The 18,944-nt window shown below is 38.4% G+C and overlaps 1 protein-coding gene across 2 annotated transcripts in view; it reads left to right on the top strand.

Annotated features, from left to right (window-relative positions):
• The window catches only part of LOC6051155, a 263,249-nt gene that overhangs the window by 163,351 nt on the left and 80,954 nt on the right, over positions 1–18,944 (top strand). For both annotated transcript variants that reach the window (XM_038248624.1, XM_038248626.1), the window contains exon 6: positions 5,088–5,781. In XM_038248624.1, the coding sequence (XP_038104552.1) occupies positions 5,088–5,781 (694 nt within the window). The remainder of the gene's footprint in view (positions 1–5,087; positions 5,782–18,944) is intronic.

The raw sequence follows: 18,944 nt of genomic DNA on the forward strand, positions 1-18,944 counted from the left end.
TCCGATTGTGGACCCGGGTCCACTATAGGCAAACTGTTATTTTTATACCAAATTTAACCGATATTTGATGTTTTGATACCATGCATCCATGTAGGTCTAATGATAGATACAATGAATAAAAGATGGATTTTGCTCACTTTTCATCATAAACAAATATGTTTTGTTAACAAATTTGGATTCAAACAACAAAAAAACCTAACAGACATTTAAAAACATTTATTTCCGAACAAGATCAGAGAAAACGTTTCAAAAATCACTGTAAACATAAAAATAATTAAAAAAAGTTATTTTGATGCACATTTTTTCATATTAATTACATAAATGGTTGACCGAAACTAAACAATAGATTTGTTTACAGTTGCTGATAAAACCATGCATGTTTATTTAAAAAAAATGTTTTGTTCTTAATTTATCATTATAAAATATCATTTCAAACTGCAATTATGATGCTTCAGTTAAGTACAATTGACTATAGTTTTGATTAATTATAATTTTTTACGGCTTCAGCATTTATGGTACTTTTAACATGAAACAGCTATATTTATACTCATAATTGAAAAAAATTTGCATTTAGGTTGATAACAACAAGCATTTATTGTATGTTTAAGAGAAACTTTTGCTTTTTTTTAATTTAAATATGTCTTTATTGAACTTTCTTATAATAATTACATTTCATTTACATTCTAAGTGGTATGGCTACATGCTCTTCATCTTTGTTATATTTTTCGTTTTCTTATTAACTGTTCACATTCATTTATTTACTTCAAATTGTTTTACATTTTTGCATTGAATCGAATACATTTGGGTAAAAAAGAAAAAAAATCACTTTAACAACTAATCCTAACTTAAAACTAAAAAAGCAAATTCATTGAAATATTAAAAATCATTAGAACGTGTAAACTACGAACTGTATTTTAAGATAAATCCTCCAAGCGTTCTTACTTGTTCCGCACGAGTTTTGCAACCACGCAGTGTTGTTGTCCTGGGTCCCAGTTGTTGTCATCTCGATGAAAATGTTCATAAGTTCTTGTGGTGAAAACAGGTCACTGCTGCCTTCATCCGTTGATGCTGGTTGGTTTTCCCTCGGTTGCTGACTGAAGCCAGGAGGTGTTGTATTCTCTGCAACTTTTTGCCGCTGATTCAACGGCAATGGCTGCAGATTTGGAACCACTCTAACAGATCCCGCTTCAGGTGACGCCAAAACAGGAAAATCCACGTCCGTGTATAGCATACACGTTTTGCGACGATTTAGTTGGTGCCTCGTTGTCGCTTGCTGCCGAATTTTTACAAACTCAGCACGTTTTGGGCAGCTTCGATTCTTGGTAGAATGGTCGCCGCCGCATTTCGCTTCGATGTTCTCGTTGATTGTTTCACAAGCTTGAGTTTTGTGCTCACCTCCGCAGGTTGCACAACGACTCTTGATGAAACAGTTCCTTCCACCATGTCCAAACTGCAAGCAATTCGAACATTGTGTCACGTCACGGTGCACTGGACGATAACGTTCCCAAGACACGATGATGTTGAAAATTGCCCGAACTGCTTTCAGCTCAGACGGCGTTGTCGATCCTTTCTCGAGATGAACCAGGTACAGTTGATCACGATACTTGATGTCCTTGTTGTGTCTCGTCATCTTGAAGACTTCGATCACGTTCAACTTAAGAGTTTTGAGCTCTTCTTTCAGCACACTCACATCCATGTCGTACAGGCCTCGGAGGACCTGCTTCATGGGGCGTTTACCTGGATCGTCATGGCTGTAGTATTCAATCTTTGTGTTGTTCAGGAAATCCCGAACGTAGTTGTAATCCTTTCTGGTACACGGAATAAAAAGAGTTCCTAAAATCGTGAACAAGCGTTCATGAAAATGGGAACCAGGAACAAAGTGTTCAAATTTCATGGTACGTTTTTCAAAATCGTACCATGGGATTTGAACACTTTGTTCGAGGTTCCCATTTTCATGAACGATTGTTCACGATATTGGGAACTCTTTTTTCTCCGTGTAGGTATCAGAATTTTGAGTCCATCAGCACACAAGCGAATGGAAGCTCGTAAAGCACCAGATTTGATAAACCCGGTCAGCCACTTTCGCACCGAATCCGATGACGATGTTTTCACAAAAATGGGTGGCAACTTTTCCCGTCGTTCAAATTCTTCCTTCTCGCTCACGTCCACAGGGAGGGTAGCGAACTGGTTTCCAGACAATTTTTGAGCGTCCTTGCTCAAACTGCCTGGCTTTGCAGGTAGCGCTTCGGCATTCTTTAGCTTCTTCAAATCTGCCGATCCTGCTGGTGAGGACCGCCTCTTTTTCTTGCCGTGAGACATTTTTGCACTTTTTAAGCACTTTTTTGGTTTGTGAGGGACGCACGTCTGACTCGCTTCTCTGCTGATCGCAGACTGAAACTTTTGCTTAAATACACAGTTTTCTTCATTTTTGAAGGTTTAATTAAAAGGGGTCCACTTTTGAAAAAGTTTGGATTTTCGTTGTCCTATATTGGACCCCCCTAATTTTTGCTCGAAAATGAGCAGTTCTTCGCTTTATTTTAGTAAAGTTCCTTAAAATTACATTGTTTCGACTTGCTGAAGTTAAATAATCAGTCAAAAAATGATTGAATAGTTAATTCAATCATAAAATAATTGCAGTTTTTTTTTTAGTTGTGAAAATGCTAGTGGCCCTGGCTGATTTCTGATGTCGAACTCAAAACACTTATTTTGGTAAAAAGGACAATTCAATATCAGTCAACATTGATTTAAATGATGCTGAACATGCAAAATAAAAGATTTGTAGGCAACAACACGCTTGAAATTGTGATTTTATTGTATTTTTCATCAAAAACCCTTCATAGGGTCCTCTATAGGAAAGGTGAAAACAATGTTTTTTTAAGCAAAAAAAAATGGGTGGACGACGACGCTTTGACATCCACACAAGATTTTTTTTATCGCCAATTGGGTTCTAAAATTAAGCTCAAATTTGTGATATTATTGTTTAAAAAGATAAAGCTTATTTTTCTAAGTACAAGTGACCCTTTGTATGACCGCAAAGGAATTAAAATGAAATTTTAAATCAATTTGAAAAAATAACTTCGCGCCCCTTCTTCACAGAAAAGGCCCTACTTGACAGCTCGTTCCAAGGGGACCATAGTTGATCCATCGAAAAAATGTTGTCTTGTATTTTTTTGCGTAAGAATGAAAAAAGTGATCAGAAATTGTTTTAAATCGTTTTGTTTACCGTTGTACATAAACATTTACATAGGGCTTTAGGACCCTATTGTCCTAGAGAGGGAGGAGGGGTTTTGACATTTCCAAAAAAGGGCCAACGTGATTTATGGATTGCATAAATATTTTGACAACTGATGATTGCAAACAAAACTGGACAAGTATAAAATGAATTTTAAAACACTGGTTTCTAACTGTGTTCTAACCGTGGCTTGTTATGTAATTTTATTTTTTGCTGCCCCGCCCCCTCCCTCCTCGACTTGGTCAGAGTCGATCGACATAAACTTCAAAAAATATTTGCAACCTTATTGATTTTGACATTTGAATTTGATTATTTCAGATATAAGGATCACTTCCTGTTCCTGATATTTTTTGTGTTTTTTTTTCTCATTGATTATTATCAGATTTTTAAAAAAGTTTTTTAAATAATGCAGGCTTAGAAACGGCGTTTTCCGGTGTGAAGCTTTCCAAATTCGAACAGGTGCAAACAGTCAGCCAAACAACACCGGAAAGCTCCGCAAATATCCCGGTTGCACAAGCGGCGGATTTCGACCGAGTTTGAAAACGCAAAACTTTTCTCCTCCCCGTGGTCGTTTGCAACTCTGTTATTCTAACCAAGGAGAGTAGACAAGACAAAAAAAAACCTCCGGCATCAAATTTTCGTCGGGATTCGAGAAGACTAGTTTGTTTGGCTTTGGGGGATTTTTTTTTCGAGGGAGGAAAAACTAACTTTCCAGCTGTGACTCTTTCGTGAAGGCAGGGTTGTTTGATTTTTGGATAAAATAAATAAAACAAGTTAAACTTTAAATTTTAACTACTTTTAAAAGAAATCATTTAGAAATGTAGCATTGATTGCAACTTTGCATGCCAATATTTTTGTTCATACAATAATTTCCAAAACCTATATCTTTAATGGGACCACTCTATAACTCAAAGTTTCACGTGTGCACCCTAGGCTCGAGGTAAAAAATGTTGCATAAAATATAGAGTGAAAATTGGGATTAGTTGTAACACACACCACATGCCCCCACCTTAACCCTTCAATTTCGTTTTGGTCAGAGGGTGGCACCCTGTGGTTCCTTTCTCTCTGCCGGAGCGAAGAGCGTCTGCTGGATGCAGGCAAAGTTGGTCCGTTTTCTATTCCAGGCCGGATTGCCTGGGAAATGGAACTAATTTCACAACTGGCGCAAATAATCGCGGTTCTGGTGTGAGGGTGTGTTTGTTCCCCACTGGGAAAGGGATTTGGCAGAAATCACTTACGTAAGCAAACGTAATCCTAGTGATGAGCATTCGTAACTTGCTGGTGTACATTTTGGAAAGATTTTGGGTTGGATAATTGGAAACATTTTTCAGTTTATTTTGAATCAAGAGTTTTGTCTTGGATGGCGAAACAATACATGTTTTGTTCTAAGATTAGAACTAATCCTTTTTAAACTAGGGATTTGCTATAATCTAAATGTGCAATAATTGGGTCAGTTCTAATCATTTTGATGCTATTTTTTAATCGAAAAGCTGTTATTTCTTATATACCTCAAAAGCTTCTCCATTTTATCAGAGCTCCCAGATAAATCAAACAAAGGCATTCAAGCGAATTAGCTCTCTTTGGACCAAGCTCCAATCATCGCAAAAGCCAATTAATTAGTACAATTACTCTTACTTTTTTGCTCCCTTGCATGCACATCATACCCTGTGCAGAGGCTTGCTGACTATGCTGATCGATAACGAATCAATTAAACTTCCTATTGACCACCATGGTACCTTAATGCCGGGTGCTATAAAATGTAGAAATGCCAAACGTACACGCTGAAAGAACTCGACCAGACCAAAAAAACATTACCCAATATGTCGTTCTAACCTGAGCTTATCTTCCGTTGCAGATGCAGGAAACTCGAGGAGCTCCGTCACTCCCGCTAGATCTCGAGGTTCCATACAACGATGATTTCAGCCTGACGCGCAACCATAACCTCAACCTTAACTTTAAGGATCGCATCATCACGCGAACCAGTCTGGCCAACAATAACAATAACAACAACAACAACAATGGTGCCGGCATTCCGGGAACCACCGGCCAAACGGTAAACCGAAACATCAACTCGAACTTGCAGGACCGGTTCCACCCGCCGACGCCGATGAACAACCGCAAGAATCACTTCCTGATCAACACGTACAACCCGAACGGGGATCCGAACCAGCGGATCATAACCCGCAACCGGAACATCATCGGAAACGTGTACGACGCGAACCAGAACAACGGTTCCAATCCGAACCACAAAACGCACGTCGAAATCATCACCAAGAACGGGTCCACCAAGAAGAACATCATCGTGAACCAGTACGATCCGGACGTGACCATCAGCGGAGGAACGGGCGGAAACGTCAACCTGAACGTGCGCAACGAGCTGAACGAGCAGAAGCACTCGTTCGCGAACTCGCTGTACGACCGGAAGAGCACGTGCATGCTGTACCTGCAGGCGGACCACACGTTCTTCACCAAAATGGGCTCGGACGAGGCCAGCATCGATGCCATTACGCGGCACGTGCAGCGGGCGAACATGATCTACGAGAAGACTGGTGAGTTTTTTGACAGTTGCATGGGAAATGACATGACGCCATTATGGCAACCTGCCATAATGTCTTCTGATAGCCATTCGCTGGTCATCAAACTGTATACCCTAATCCGATCGATGACTCAACGGGCATAACTTGTGCACAATGTTCCCACAGTTTCACTTTGTATAATTTTGACATATTGAAGCAAATCCTTCCGCAGCTGGCAGCTGCTCTGGCAGTGCTGCCGCCTCTCTAGCTTGCATTTCACATCCAGTTAAATTAACTTATGAATAATTCTTGCCCCTAATGAAGCCGAGCATATTTCGCGCGTGTCTCGCCATCATCAACTCCTCGCGCAAACACAATGCAATCCATCCTTTCCGTTGTTTGCCGGCTAGATTGTGCGGGGGTTAGTCCTGAAATCGACAACTGCGACGCAGCTAGTCTTCACCGCTTGCCGTTCGTGAATATGGCTTAATCCCGGCACTTAATTATTAAAGACAAGCCATAATTCACAAAACGCGCGCGGTTGCGGGTACGGTGCAAACCTAACCTCAATTTGAAAACACGGTCCGCCACGGGATCAAAATCAATATGTGCGTTGTTTTGGCCTCGAGTGGAAGTGCATGCGGATGACGATGACGTACGGTTTGCTGGAACCACAGAAATGGATGCAAAACATGTTTCAAAGAGGGGTCGCTCGTCTAAGGTGATGTGTTACAAGGTGGTGGATTTGAGGTGTACCCAAAGTTTTAAGATACATTGCCCACCATCTGGTCTTTTTGAGTTATTAGTTTGATTCAGACAATTTTAAGCTAAATTTCGCTTTCATTTTACCTAAAATATACCTTCTTGATAATATTTATGCTTCAGTATTAACAGGGGACGCTCGACAAACAGGAGTCATTACGACGTCGCCCCCGTCTGCTGATGATAATCGGAAGGAGCACACACACTTCAAGGGACACGCAGTGGAGAGCATAATAGAACTTTTTAAGATAGTTGATGTTCTTAGTCCCTGCAGGTGTCATCGTAACATGGTTGTCTTTATTTTGAAAATATTTCTAGTTTTTTTTTAAACGTCCTATAAGCTATTGTCTCTCATGTGTGTAAAGGACCTATTCAAAAATAAACTTTAGATTTTGGATTCTTAGGATTCCTAATTCTTCCAACACTGCTTTGAACATCTGCTGTCAGTGCCAGACAACAATAATTGGGTTCTTCTCTCTCCTTGCTGCAACAGCACCTGTTGTACCACATTAAACACAAGACAATCTACAGCAAACCAGCCTTATAGCCCCACATGTAGTTTGATGAAGTTCCGGTCATGTCCTACCCCTACCATTTCGACCACAAAACAAAACATGCTGATGACCTGTAGGCAGTGGCAGGCAGTGCATCATGGAAGCATTAATCAATAAATCTATAAAACACGGACCCGTGGTCCGCTGTTTCGCTAACCGGAAACCTCTGTCCGACGGACCCAGCGAACCATCCGGGGCGTCCATGTCGGCGGTGGCCCCAAAAACCACTAACTACACGTGTCAGGCCCCGTGGACAACATCTGTCCACATCCCTGTCCTACACCGCTTTGAACAGTCCCTCGTGTCGTGACATCATAATTTATAACCGGCCGGACAGGACCGGGCACGGTGCATTAGCTAATGGCCACGGTGGTGAGAGGACAGAAGTTGACCTCGACCGGAAAACTGCATGAACCCAGGAATGTGCTGTGTCCTATCCCTCGCCTAGACCAGACCAAAATCCATAATAAAGCTGTCAGACCAAATCTGTCAGACCAAGACTGTCAGACCAAAGAGCAAAAAGTAAACAATCTTGGTCTTCGACGTAGGTGCAAACAAATCAAGAAAAGAAAATTCGAAAAAAGCATTTTATTTTTCCAATTCAATAACTGGGTTTGGACTGCAAAATTGAATGTACGTCAGAAAATGATAAAACGGTGCGGCGTCCTGTACACCGACAATTAAATAAGCAGTTAAAAGCCTAATTTTTCCACTTCAATTTTTTATCGCGTTTTCGGATTACACCTGAAAAATCTTGAAATTATTTATACGGATTTGTGATTCCTCTCTTTCCACCATTCCCTTGCATGAACCGGGAAGGACAAGTTTCCGTAGCAATATTTGTGTGTGAACAATACGTCACGTAACTTGCAGGCTCTGGCAGCTGTCAAATAGAGCCTAACATTTCAAAAGGGCACAAAACTTGTGTAAACAATAGTGTATCCCTTTCACTCGAATGACATAAGGTGTGAGAGGGGTCCACTCTTGTTTACAAAAGTTTTTTGCCCTAATGAAATGGAAAGCACGAAATGTATCCGTCAAATGATTTTTGACATTTTTTTCAATTCGTTTTCTAAAAGTAGATCAAAACTTCCATTTCTAAATCTAAAACCGGAATCGCTTAGTTAACAAACTGTACTAAACAGAATTTTAAATCTGAGTGGTCCAGTGAACTTGCCACTGCTGACGTTGTCGCCGCTGGCACTTCGTTCGAGTCCGACAAGAGGCCAGTATTCTCTTTTTCGATCGACATCGAGTGTTTGTTTGTGTGCATGTGGGGTGGAAAACAATTGGTCTTAATTGGAAAAACAAACATTTTTTCAATTTCGCAGTTTGAGAGGGAGATTGGTAATTGGAAAACTCCCAAATTGATATGCTGGGAGACCTTCAAATGACGCGAAACGTTTTTTTTTATTTTATTGAAAATTGATTCTGAAAGCCTGCTAATATTTGTTTAATTTAAACCAAGTTGCAAGAATACCTATAAATTCAAAACAAATAAAACATATTCAACAACGATCAACCTGTCCCTAAGTTCATCAAATTTCCCTTCCGCAGCCCGCAAAAGCTCCTAATGAAATCGAAACCTTTCCCGGAAGCATCTCTAATCCAATTTGTCCCCTTCGTTACGAGGAGGTAAAAATATACCCGAGCAAAATGTGACTTTACTACCAACCCAGCATATCGCAACTTCACACTAGACCGCAACCAATTTGTGCCTGGACTCAGCTGGCCAAATAGGTCGGAGGTCGAAGGCTTGAACTAGTTTCTTTGGCTTATTAAATTCTAATGCTCATTTGTAACAGTGTGGAAGAAATCAAATGGCCAGCCCTACCTTGTCGCGTTAACCGTTCAGCTTAATACTTGGATAATCAAACTTAAGTCATATTTCAACAAAAAATGTTAAAAATCGCACTTAAGATCGCATTTTACCTCACATCACCCTCACGCAACAGCAAACGGAAAGCGCGTAGTTTTTTTTATCGCCACGGAAAACATCAAAATTCGGCCGCAGGGCCCTTCTCCTGATAAGACTCGCCACCCTCTACGAGGGTTGCCCAAGGCGATCCGGAAGCAGGGAACGACCCCGGCAGCGTATGGGCAGCAAATCCGATTTGCTGCACGATTCTCGTGAACCCCCCGAAGAGGGAGGCCCTGGCAATGATCCTTGATTTCCGGGATGGTGGAGGGGACGGTTTATGAGGGATGATTCGCAGATAAGGCGCCAGGAAGTGGGATTAAAACGAAGGGCCGGCCCGCTCTCAATTTAATGCGTCAAGTGAGCCCCCCGAAAAATTCCGGAAGGGAAAATGGTGTGACGAGAGATAAAAAAAAAAGATGATGACCGGTCCGGAAAATATGCTGTGATCAGGCCGAAATAAAGGGACTCTTTTCTATACCAACAGTTTCGCAGAAATTTGTGCGTGATTGATTTCAAGAAAAAAAAAATGCTATCTTCTTTTTGCGAAAAACCATTTTTTACAGTGTAGAGCAATTCCAGCTCAAATCAGGATTTTTTCTGATACTTTTGTACCCGACCCTCTCCGATTTCAATAAAACTTTGCAGACGTGTTATCCTAAGCCATTTTTGTGCATATGGAGCAAATAGTACTCGAGAATAACATTTGAGAAGGGCGTAAGGTATTTAAATATTTTTGTATTTTGTAATTTAAAAATTACTGTATCTCGAAGCCGTTGCGTCAAATCAAAAAGTGGTCAAAGACAAACTTGTAGGAAATTGGACGGGCTTTCTGAAAAAAAATACACTGAAACAAAAATACACGCCACATCTATGAGATTTTTTGATTTTTAAGTCTAAAACTTAAATTTGAAGGTGATGCCACGATTTTTTTTCGTTCAAAATTTTTGAGGAAATAGCCTAAAATGTTACTAAAAGACTGACGAAAAATTCAGGATGGTATGTCTCTCCTGAAAAAATACAAAAATCATTTACTAAAACTGTTTTTTGAAAAACTAAACGTCAAAATTTTTAAAAACCGGTAGTGGGAAACGATTCTCCAGACAATTTTACATAAAAGTCTCTTTATTGACCATTGTCCTATGTCCAATCCTTGGGAAGATACAGCGATTTTAAAAATAAAAATGTTGAAAAAACGGGATTTTTGGTGGTTTTTGGCATTTTCTATATGACAGACTTGGTTTTTCAGTCTCGTAAATATTTTTACCAGAAAGCTCGTCCAATTTCCCATAAGTTTGCCAGTCTTTTGGTAACATCTTAGGGTATTTCCTCAAAAATTTTGAGCGAAAAAATAACCGTGACATCACCTTTAAATTTAACTTATAAACTTAAAAATTGAAAAATGACATAAAAGTGGCGTGTATTTTTGTTTCAGTGTATTTTATCAGAAAGTCCTCCAATTTCCTACAAGTTTGTCTTTGACCACTTTTTGATACGATGCAACGGCTTCGAGATACAGTAATTTTAAATTGCAAAATACTAAAATATTTAAATACCTTACGCCCTTCTCAAATGTTATTCTCGAGTACTATTGGCTCCATATACACAAAAATGACTTATATAGGCCTAGGATAACATGTCTACAAAGTTTCATTGAAATCGGAGAGGGTCGGGTACAAAAGTACCCGAAAAAATCCTGATTTGAGCTGGAATTGCTCTGTAGCCGATTGTATTGGGCAGCTGCTCATAAATCTATTTTGGTTTGTTCCAAATTTTTCGTCAAATTGAAAATTGATTTTAATTTGAAAAAAAAAAATCTGGAATGCAATCAGCATTGAAAAACTGGAACAGAATAAACCAGGCTAAATTTTTATCGACTTTCTATTGGTCCAGTGGACCACAGACAAGCTGCCGTAAAATATTATTTTGTTTAAAAAAAATTCAAGGTGTTAAGGGGTGCTCCCTAAGCTATCTAATTGTAAGAGCGCGTACAGCATGAAGTTTTTTTGGTTTCAAATAATTACACTAACCAACAAAAATTGACAAAAATGGCTCAACTCTGGGGGAAGAATAAGGTTTGAGGTCCCCAGAAACACGTAGACTGCTAGGTTCGAGCAGAAACGTGCAATAGAGACCACAAAAAACCTGGGGGTCGTTAATTTGGATGGTTTGATTTGTGTTTCTGGGGACCCCAAACTTCATGGTTCCCCTCGAGTTAACCCTGCCCAGAAATTTTTTTGGTCGGTGTTATCAAAGCTTTTTAAATTAATGGATTTTTTTATTCTTTCTTGTTCTACAAATTAACCGGTAAAACCTACGATTGTCTGTGGTGGTTCAACCTAGCTTGCTGTTTGTTTACCAATTATTGCGTTGACTTCGTCCCGAGTGATGATGCTCGGTGGTGCAATTTAATTTATTCTATTTTGCGAACCGATTTGCATTTCCATTCCCGGTGTTGCTGGGAGAGCGTTCTTTTTTTTGCATTTATGTCAGGATTTATCTGCGTGCAGCAACGAGTGTACCTGATGGGATTGGATTGATTGGGAATCAATTTTGTTTTGTTCGGTTGGCTAAAATGAATTCAATCAAATAATTTAAGCAGAATCGCATTCTGATGATTGAATGACTGAAATTTTAGGGATGCTCCAAAAAAGTAGATATGGTAAAACATGATTTATAAGATACAAAAAAATTATAAGATACGAATATTTTTTTTTCATATTTGATTGATCAAAATGGATAACATTTCTTAATTTGTATAGGGGAAAGTGGGGCGAGTGTTACAAGCTAAGGAAATGCTAATTATAACCCATTAAAAACGTAAAAAACTGTCGGATTTTTTATAATCATCTTATTCCAGGTTTTGATTAAGACTTTGATAAAACAAGTTTTTTAACAATCCTGTTTTTAATGTAAAAAAATGATTTTAAAATTTTGGATTTTCCGTACGTTCTACTCAGCTAGTGTGTAAGAAGATTTTTTAGAAGACGTAAAGATGATATAAGAAGAGTCTAGAAGTCTTTTGTTGGGTTTTTTTCTTTCTAGCAAATTAGAAAAAAGGGAGAAGAGCACAAGGAGTCCAACTAGGTGGATTGCTCCTTAGGGTCGGCATACGGTACTCCACGGGACATAACAATAACTTCTAATAAATAACGAATAATTACACTTTAAAATACTTACACTGAATCACACACTTTACAGGGGAAAACAAGCAAAAGACCAGATATTATAAATAATTTAAGGCGACACAGCATGATTGATCTTGACCTACATTTTATTTTATTTTAGACGGGTTTCAATAATTTTAAACACTTTACTTAAGGGGGCTTAGGGGGGGGGGGGAAGGGGCAAGAGGGGGGGGGGGATTTAAAGACCTTTTAACTTGTTCACGTGTATTTGTCTTTGTTACTGTACTTGCATGCTTTTAGGTTAGTATCGTTGCTGCTCGTTGGTCGACTTGCTGCTGCTGTTGATCCGCTGCTGGTGGCTGGTTCCGGAACTCGGCGGGAACGTCGGCGATGCCTCAAAGGCCGCCGGGATTCGATGGCTTCGCCCAAAAGGGCCACAAAAGGGGGGGGGGGGGTTTCTTCTTCGGCGTTTCGCGGGCCATATGGTGACGGATGGCCAAGTTCGCTGTCCGGGGAGTGGTACCGTGCACACAATAGAGTGGTCCATCCCGAGCGAGGCACACCACTGTTCTTTGGGGGACTGGTCCACAGTATTTGACGAGTACCACAATGCACTCAGTACCGCGGTACTTCGTGCGACCAGACCCGACCACTTTACACTTTTCACTGCAGTTTCTTTACACTACACTCGCTCGGGGGTACGATTTTGACCGAGGGGATTTAACGCGGCTAGGGTTTTTAACTTGTCCGTGGTGCCCACTAACCGTTTGTAGTGTTGTCCTTCCTCAGTCCGTACTATTAACTTTAAGTGATTTTAATCTGTGGTACGTCACTGTTTATCACTGTTTGATGTGTGAATTTTAATTAGATTTTCAAATTGCACACGCGAACTTAAAAACCGGGTCACATGTTGACGGGTGACACCGGCGCGATTGCCGATCTTCACTCCTCCGGACGATGGTAAAATAAGAGAGCGGGCCTTCGTTTGGGTCCGCTTTTATACCCCAGAAAATCCGTTCCCGCCAGCTCACTTCCGCTTGCGACGATGACAGTTGGTTGACAGTGACATCTGTCACTGTCAGCTGGAACAGGCTGAAACTTACATTTCATATGGGGTTGGTGTCTTTGAATTTTTCTTATGAATTTTCTCGACTTAATAAAGTCGCCTACTTTTAATTGATTTTTACTGTGCTTGTTTTCTAATTGTTTTTTTTTATCATGCATGAATAGGTTTTAATAAATAGGATTTAAAAAATTAATAAAATCTCCTAGTTTGACACCAACCAAGCGCTAATAAATATAAAATAAATGCATGTGGCACACGATAAACATGAAGACATACATTTAAATATATTTAAACATTTACAGACAACAAATTAAAAATTTACAATCTTCCTTTTAGTCAAATCATGCTGGTCTTTGATTCAGTGTGTATTTTTTTTATTGGAACTGTGAAAACACAGGTTACAAGTGGGGCAAGACGAACCCGTTGGGGCAAGAGGAACAATGCATTAAACAACATATTAATTTGCTAACAATTGAACTGTTATCACTTAGACACATCAGATTACAATGTATTTGAAACGTTTCTCTCATTTTTAGATTAAAAAGTAATATTTTACTAAAAATTTGATCGTTTTTACGAAAAAAAATATTACTTAGATGATAAACATTAAATTTTCATAATATCACAATATTTTGCATGGACAATTTTTTTTAACAATTGCTTATCAGTTTTTAAGTACTTTTATGTATTTATTTCACATTAAAATATGTTGTTGCAGCAATTCGTAACTTTTCCCATACTAAAAATCCATATGGTACACTTGCCCCACCTGAACATGAATTTTTAAAAGCTCTCAACAAAAATAAGCCAAAGTTAAATCATACTTTATAATAGCTGCAAGTCATTGGTAGGGACACTACTTATCTAGGAAAAATAGCATTTTGATAAAATGGGCCTTAAAACGAACCCTAAGCCTTGTTTTGTACTTTCCAAATATTATAAGAAAACAAAGGTTTTGAAAAAAAAACTTCATTCAATCTTATGCCCAGTTGCATTTACGTAGTTGAATCAGCTAATTGCATTGCTAGCAGCAATTCCTCATACTGGAAATAATCAAAATTGTAAAAATTACTGCCGTACGAGCGATTGTTTCTCTTGCCCCATATGGTCGTCTTGCCCCACCTTCCCTACTCAAAACTGAGAAATGCCAAACGAACTGTCCTCAGGAAAAAAAGTCACTTCGTAAAATCGAATCACTAGTATTTCCGTTGCCTTGTTTTGGGTCTTTGGGCTCGTATAAGACCCCATAAACTGCCCCTGATCGCATAATTGTCCCATATGCATTTTCATCGATTTCGAGTTATTGATGTAGTTTGGTTCAAAATTGTGTGCTCTTTCGAAAGAGCCTATAACATCCAGTACTTTGTTCTGGATATCAGGAGGAAATCCAGTTTTTTCGCGAAAATTTAACACGTAGCCTTATGTATGGGACAAACTTCAAATGCGTATTTCTCAGCTTGCTGTTTTTGCATATGGGACATTTAAGCGAACATGGGCAGTAAAGTGGTTAAGAAATTTAAAATTCAAGATGGCGGTGATGAATTATTTAAAATTGCATTTGGTAATATTTTTTTAAGTTTGAAAACGATAAAAAACATGAAAGCGTTTTTTTTTCATAATATTTATTAATTTTCAACATCTAACATTTTTAAGGAACCCTTTTTTAAGCGTAAATTATACAATTTAATGTTTTTATCAGACTGAGAATTTGCAGGTGAAAAACAACATAACGATACTTGTCACGTTTGCTTTCCAGTGAGCACGTGTACCGCTGAATTTTCAACTTCAATGAGTCAAGTCCTTTTGAACGCTCGCTCACTCACAATCACTTATCATGCTCGTTGCCTCTTTCACTCGTGAAATCTTCAAAGACATCATTTTCCTGTGTCTACTCAAGCAATACACGAGCGTTTGTTCCATTATCCCGATTTGTGTGGGGAGAAAATTCGTTTATCCTACGACCCTCGTGGTTGTGCTCTTTCGTACGATTGAAAAAAGGGCCTCCTCACCCACTCACCCACTCACAAGTGATTCGTTTGTTGTTATTTGGCGAAGCGTGAAAATCATCTGGCAAATTTTTTTCCACGATGTGATGTTGATGATTTTTTTGTGATTATCGGAATTCTTAACAAAATCATTGCACTGCCTTGAAACTGTTTAGTTCAGCTAAATAGACTAAACATTAAGAAGGATTACAAAATTATTTTTAATATGAAAAACGCACAAAATTCAAATCAAACCATAAAACAAACGAAATCAATCACAGTCTTGCAGTGAACAATAAAAACAGCCAAAAGCCATAACAATTCCTCTCGCTTTGATCCTTTCGGCAAGAAAATTAATGCCCCCCCTGTTTTCACATGGCTGATTAGCAATCACACCAGCGGAATCAATTCAAAGCTGGAGGAAAAAAAATCTTCAAATCTCTCCAACGAAACGAAACGATTCCGGGGGGAATATCCGCTCAAAGCTCCCGGGATCGACTTCCGTCCCGTTTTCCTCGTTTGGACTCTTTTTCTTTCGTTGTCGCTTTTCGACGAAGACGGCTTAGATTGGCGAATAAAAAAGAAGGCAGTGAAAAACGGCACCAAGAGCGATAATGAGCAATTGCTCCTTCCGGTGGAAGAAATCGGCTTCAGCGACGCGCATCGTCGGATTTGATACGGTGGCGAGAAGCACGGAAAGAATTGTCAATTTCGACATCATGACCTAGCGCAGATTGACAAATCATTTTATGGACTATAATTTAATAAACCTAAAATGTACGGAAAAATAATATGCCAGTTTATATCACAAAAATATCGTGTTTTTGTCTGTGGATTAAAATAGGATGACTAATCCGTCTACTCAGGCTACTTAGAAATGTTTCCAGGTGTAAAAGAGGATACAATTTTCAAGCCATCAAGTCAGCATGGAAAAGGCAACTTGAGAGCGCAAATAAATCAAACGCATCACTTCTGCATTAACTTCTTGGCTTGTAGTTCTCCCGAACTATAGACCGCAAATTTTCGATAATTTCGAAACCATGCTCATGTGGTTATTCGTACCAGTAAAATTTTATCTTTTTGATTTAAATAGCGTTTGAAAGGTACTCATTACCACAGATTAGGCATTATTCTTATTACACTGATGTTTTTTTCAGAACAACCCAACAAATAAAGTGAAATGAAGCTCTTGGTCCACTCAACAATATAAAATCATTTTAATTCGCAGAAAGATCTAAATATCGAATGAGCAGTTCTCTTGGTTTTCACAAAAAAAATGGAATACTGTCCACAGACAAGTTCCATAAAAATATTCCAAAATCTATTTAATTTCTAATCGAATACGTATCTTTGACACTTTTTATCACAAAAACTTGATGTCAACAGACTTTCCCTCCATCGATTTTTTTAATATTCAGTGGAGAAAACAAAACTAAAAACCAAAAGAACTGCTCATGTTTGAAAGAATGCGAAAACTCACAAAAATTATATAAATAATTTGCTTGAAAAACAAAGAATGCAAAAACAAACAGAAATAATTTAAATAACAAGCAGCCAATTAAAAGAACTGCTCATTAGCCCGGGTCAAAAAAATTAAAGTTGCTCAAATCAAAATTTATATGAGATTGCCCGAAAGATTACTCAAAATGGAGGCTCAGGCCAAAATTTCAGCCCATTTGGTTGAAAACTGGCTTGCCTTGAGAGGGAACAAGTTTAAATGGGAATTAACCCGTAAAACTGGAGCATTTAGGTAAATTGCTCTGTACAAGTCAGCCGTTAACAAATGATGACTTTTGCATACCATGGGGTCCTAGGGGACGGTCTGGGGAACAATTCCTCCGAAGGGTGCAAGACGATCCGAGGCCCCTGGTCTTGCCTTGAACCGGATTTATTCCGGCGTCGTAGAAATACTCATGGTCCCAGCTAAATGTATAGGGAAAAATCAAAGCACACTAAGAAGGCTGCCTCGATCAGAGGACGCCACATGGCAATCAGCCACCACGTGGCAGGAAAATAACTTCAAATTCGGTTTCAAAATTACGTTTAGCGTTGTTAAGGTGTTTTCGATCAAATATCTGGTTGAATAAAGTGTCCTAGGAATATAATAAAACCACTTTAAAAGCAAAAATGGTTGATAACCTCCTGCAACGTGGTGGCTGATTGCCATGTGGCGTCCTCTGATCGAGGCAGCCTCCTTAGTGTGCTTTGATTTTTCCCTATACATTTAGCTGGGACCATGAGAATTTCTGCGACGCCGGAATGAATCCGGTTCAAGGCAAGACCAGGGGCCTCGGATCGTCTTGCACCCTTCGGAGGAATTGTTCCCCAGACCATCCCCTAGGACCCCATGGTATGCAAAAGTCATCATTTGTTAACGGCTGACTTGTACAGAGCAATTTACCTAAATGCTCCAGTTTTACGGGTTAATTTCCATTTAAACTTGTTCCTTCTCAAGGCAAGCCAGTTTTCAACCAAATGGGCTGAAATTTTGGCCTGAACCTCCATTTTGAGTACTCTTTCGGGCAATCTCATATAATTTTTGATTTGAGCAACTTTAATTTTTTTGACCCGGGCTACTGCTCATGTTTGAAAGAATGCAAAAACTCACAGAAATAATTAAAAAAAATATGCTTGAATACAAAGAATGCAAAAACTAACAAAAAAATTTAAAAATGTTATACTAAAAATCAAAAGAACTGCTCATGTTTGAAAGAATGCAAAAACTCACAAAAATTATATAAATAATATGCTTAAAAAACAAAGAATGCAAAAACAAACAGAAATAGTTAAAATTATAAGCAGAAAATAAAAAAAATGTTCATGTTTGAAAGAATGCAAAAACTCTCAGACATAATTTAAAAAATATGCTCAGTTAACAAAGAATGCAAAAATTACCGGCATTTTTTCAAAATGTTATGCTGAAAATCAAAAGGACTCTTTATGTTGGAAAGAATACAAAAACATACAAAAAATATACAAATAATATGCTTAAAAAACAAAGAATGCAAAAACTAACAGAAATTTATCAAAATTATAAGCAGAAAATTTAAAGAACTGCTCATGGTTGACAGAACGCAGAAACTCACAGAAATAATTCAAATGATATATTAAAACAAGAATGCAAAAACTCACAGAAATGATTTAAAATTGTTTGCTGTAATTAAATTACTGCTTATATATTTGAAAGAATGCAAAAACTCGCACAATTTTTTTCAGCTAGATTATTTTTTAAGCGATTGTTTATGCATGTTATAATACATAAACTTATAAAAATAACATACTAAGAAACAATTTAAAAAAAAAAAAAGATTGCAAAATCACCTTTTAGGGACATTATACTTTTTCAAAATATTTTAATACAATTTGTGTCTATTTTATATATTTATTTTACGATTATTTGTCAATTCGGCGAAACGTCCCATGCGGCGAAAGATATTCGGCGAAATGATCGTCGGCGAAACGGCATTCAGCGCACCCGTTTTTTTTATTTAAAAGTAAATAATTAAATGTTTGTATAACTAAGTTTTTGTTAGTTTTGAATGAAATGTAGATATATTTGAGGTTAGGTAGAAAATAATGAAAATTAGACGTGAAATTTAGATTGTCTTCCGTCTTCAACCACCCGTCGATCTTGACCAGACTGTGGTTGGTACGAAAATTTTTTTGTATGGAGAGCGGACAATCGCCAAGCCCGCAAGCCCATGTAAGCACCAAATATGGCCTGCCATTCGAAAACTTTGGGACCTCTGCGTTACAAGGAATCTATGGACAAAAGGAATGAAA

The sequence above is a fragment of the Culex quinquefasciatus genome, chromosome 1, assembly GCF_015732765.1.
Source record: "Culex quinquefasciatus strain JHB chromosome 1, VPISU_Cqui_1.0_pri_paternal, whole genome shotgun sequence".
NCBI classification, from domain to species: domain Eukaryota; kingdom Metazoa; phylum Arthropoda; class Insecta; order Diptera; family Culicidae; genus Culex; species Culex quinquefasciatus.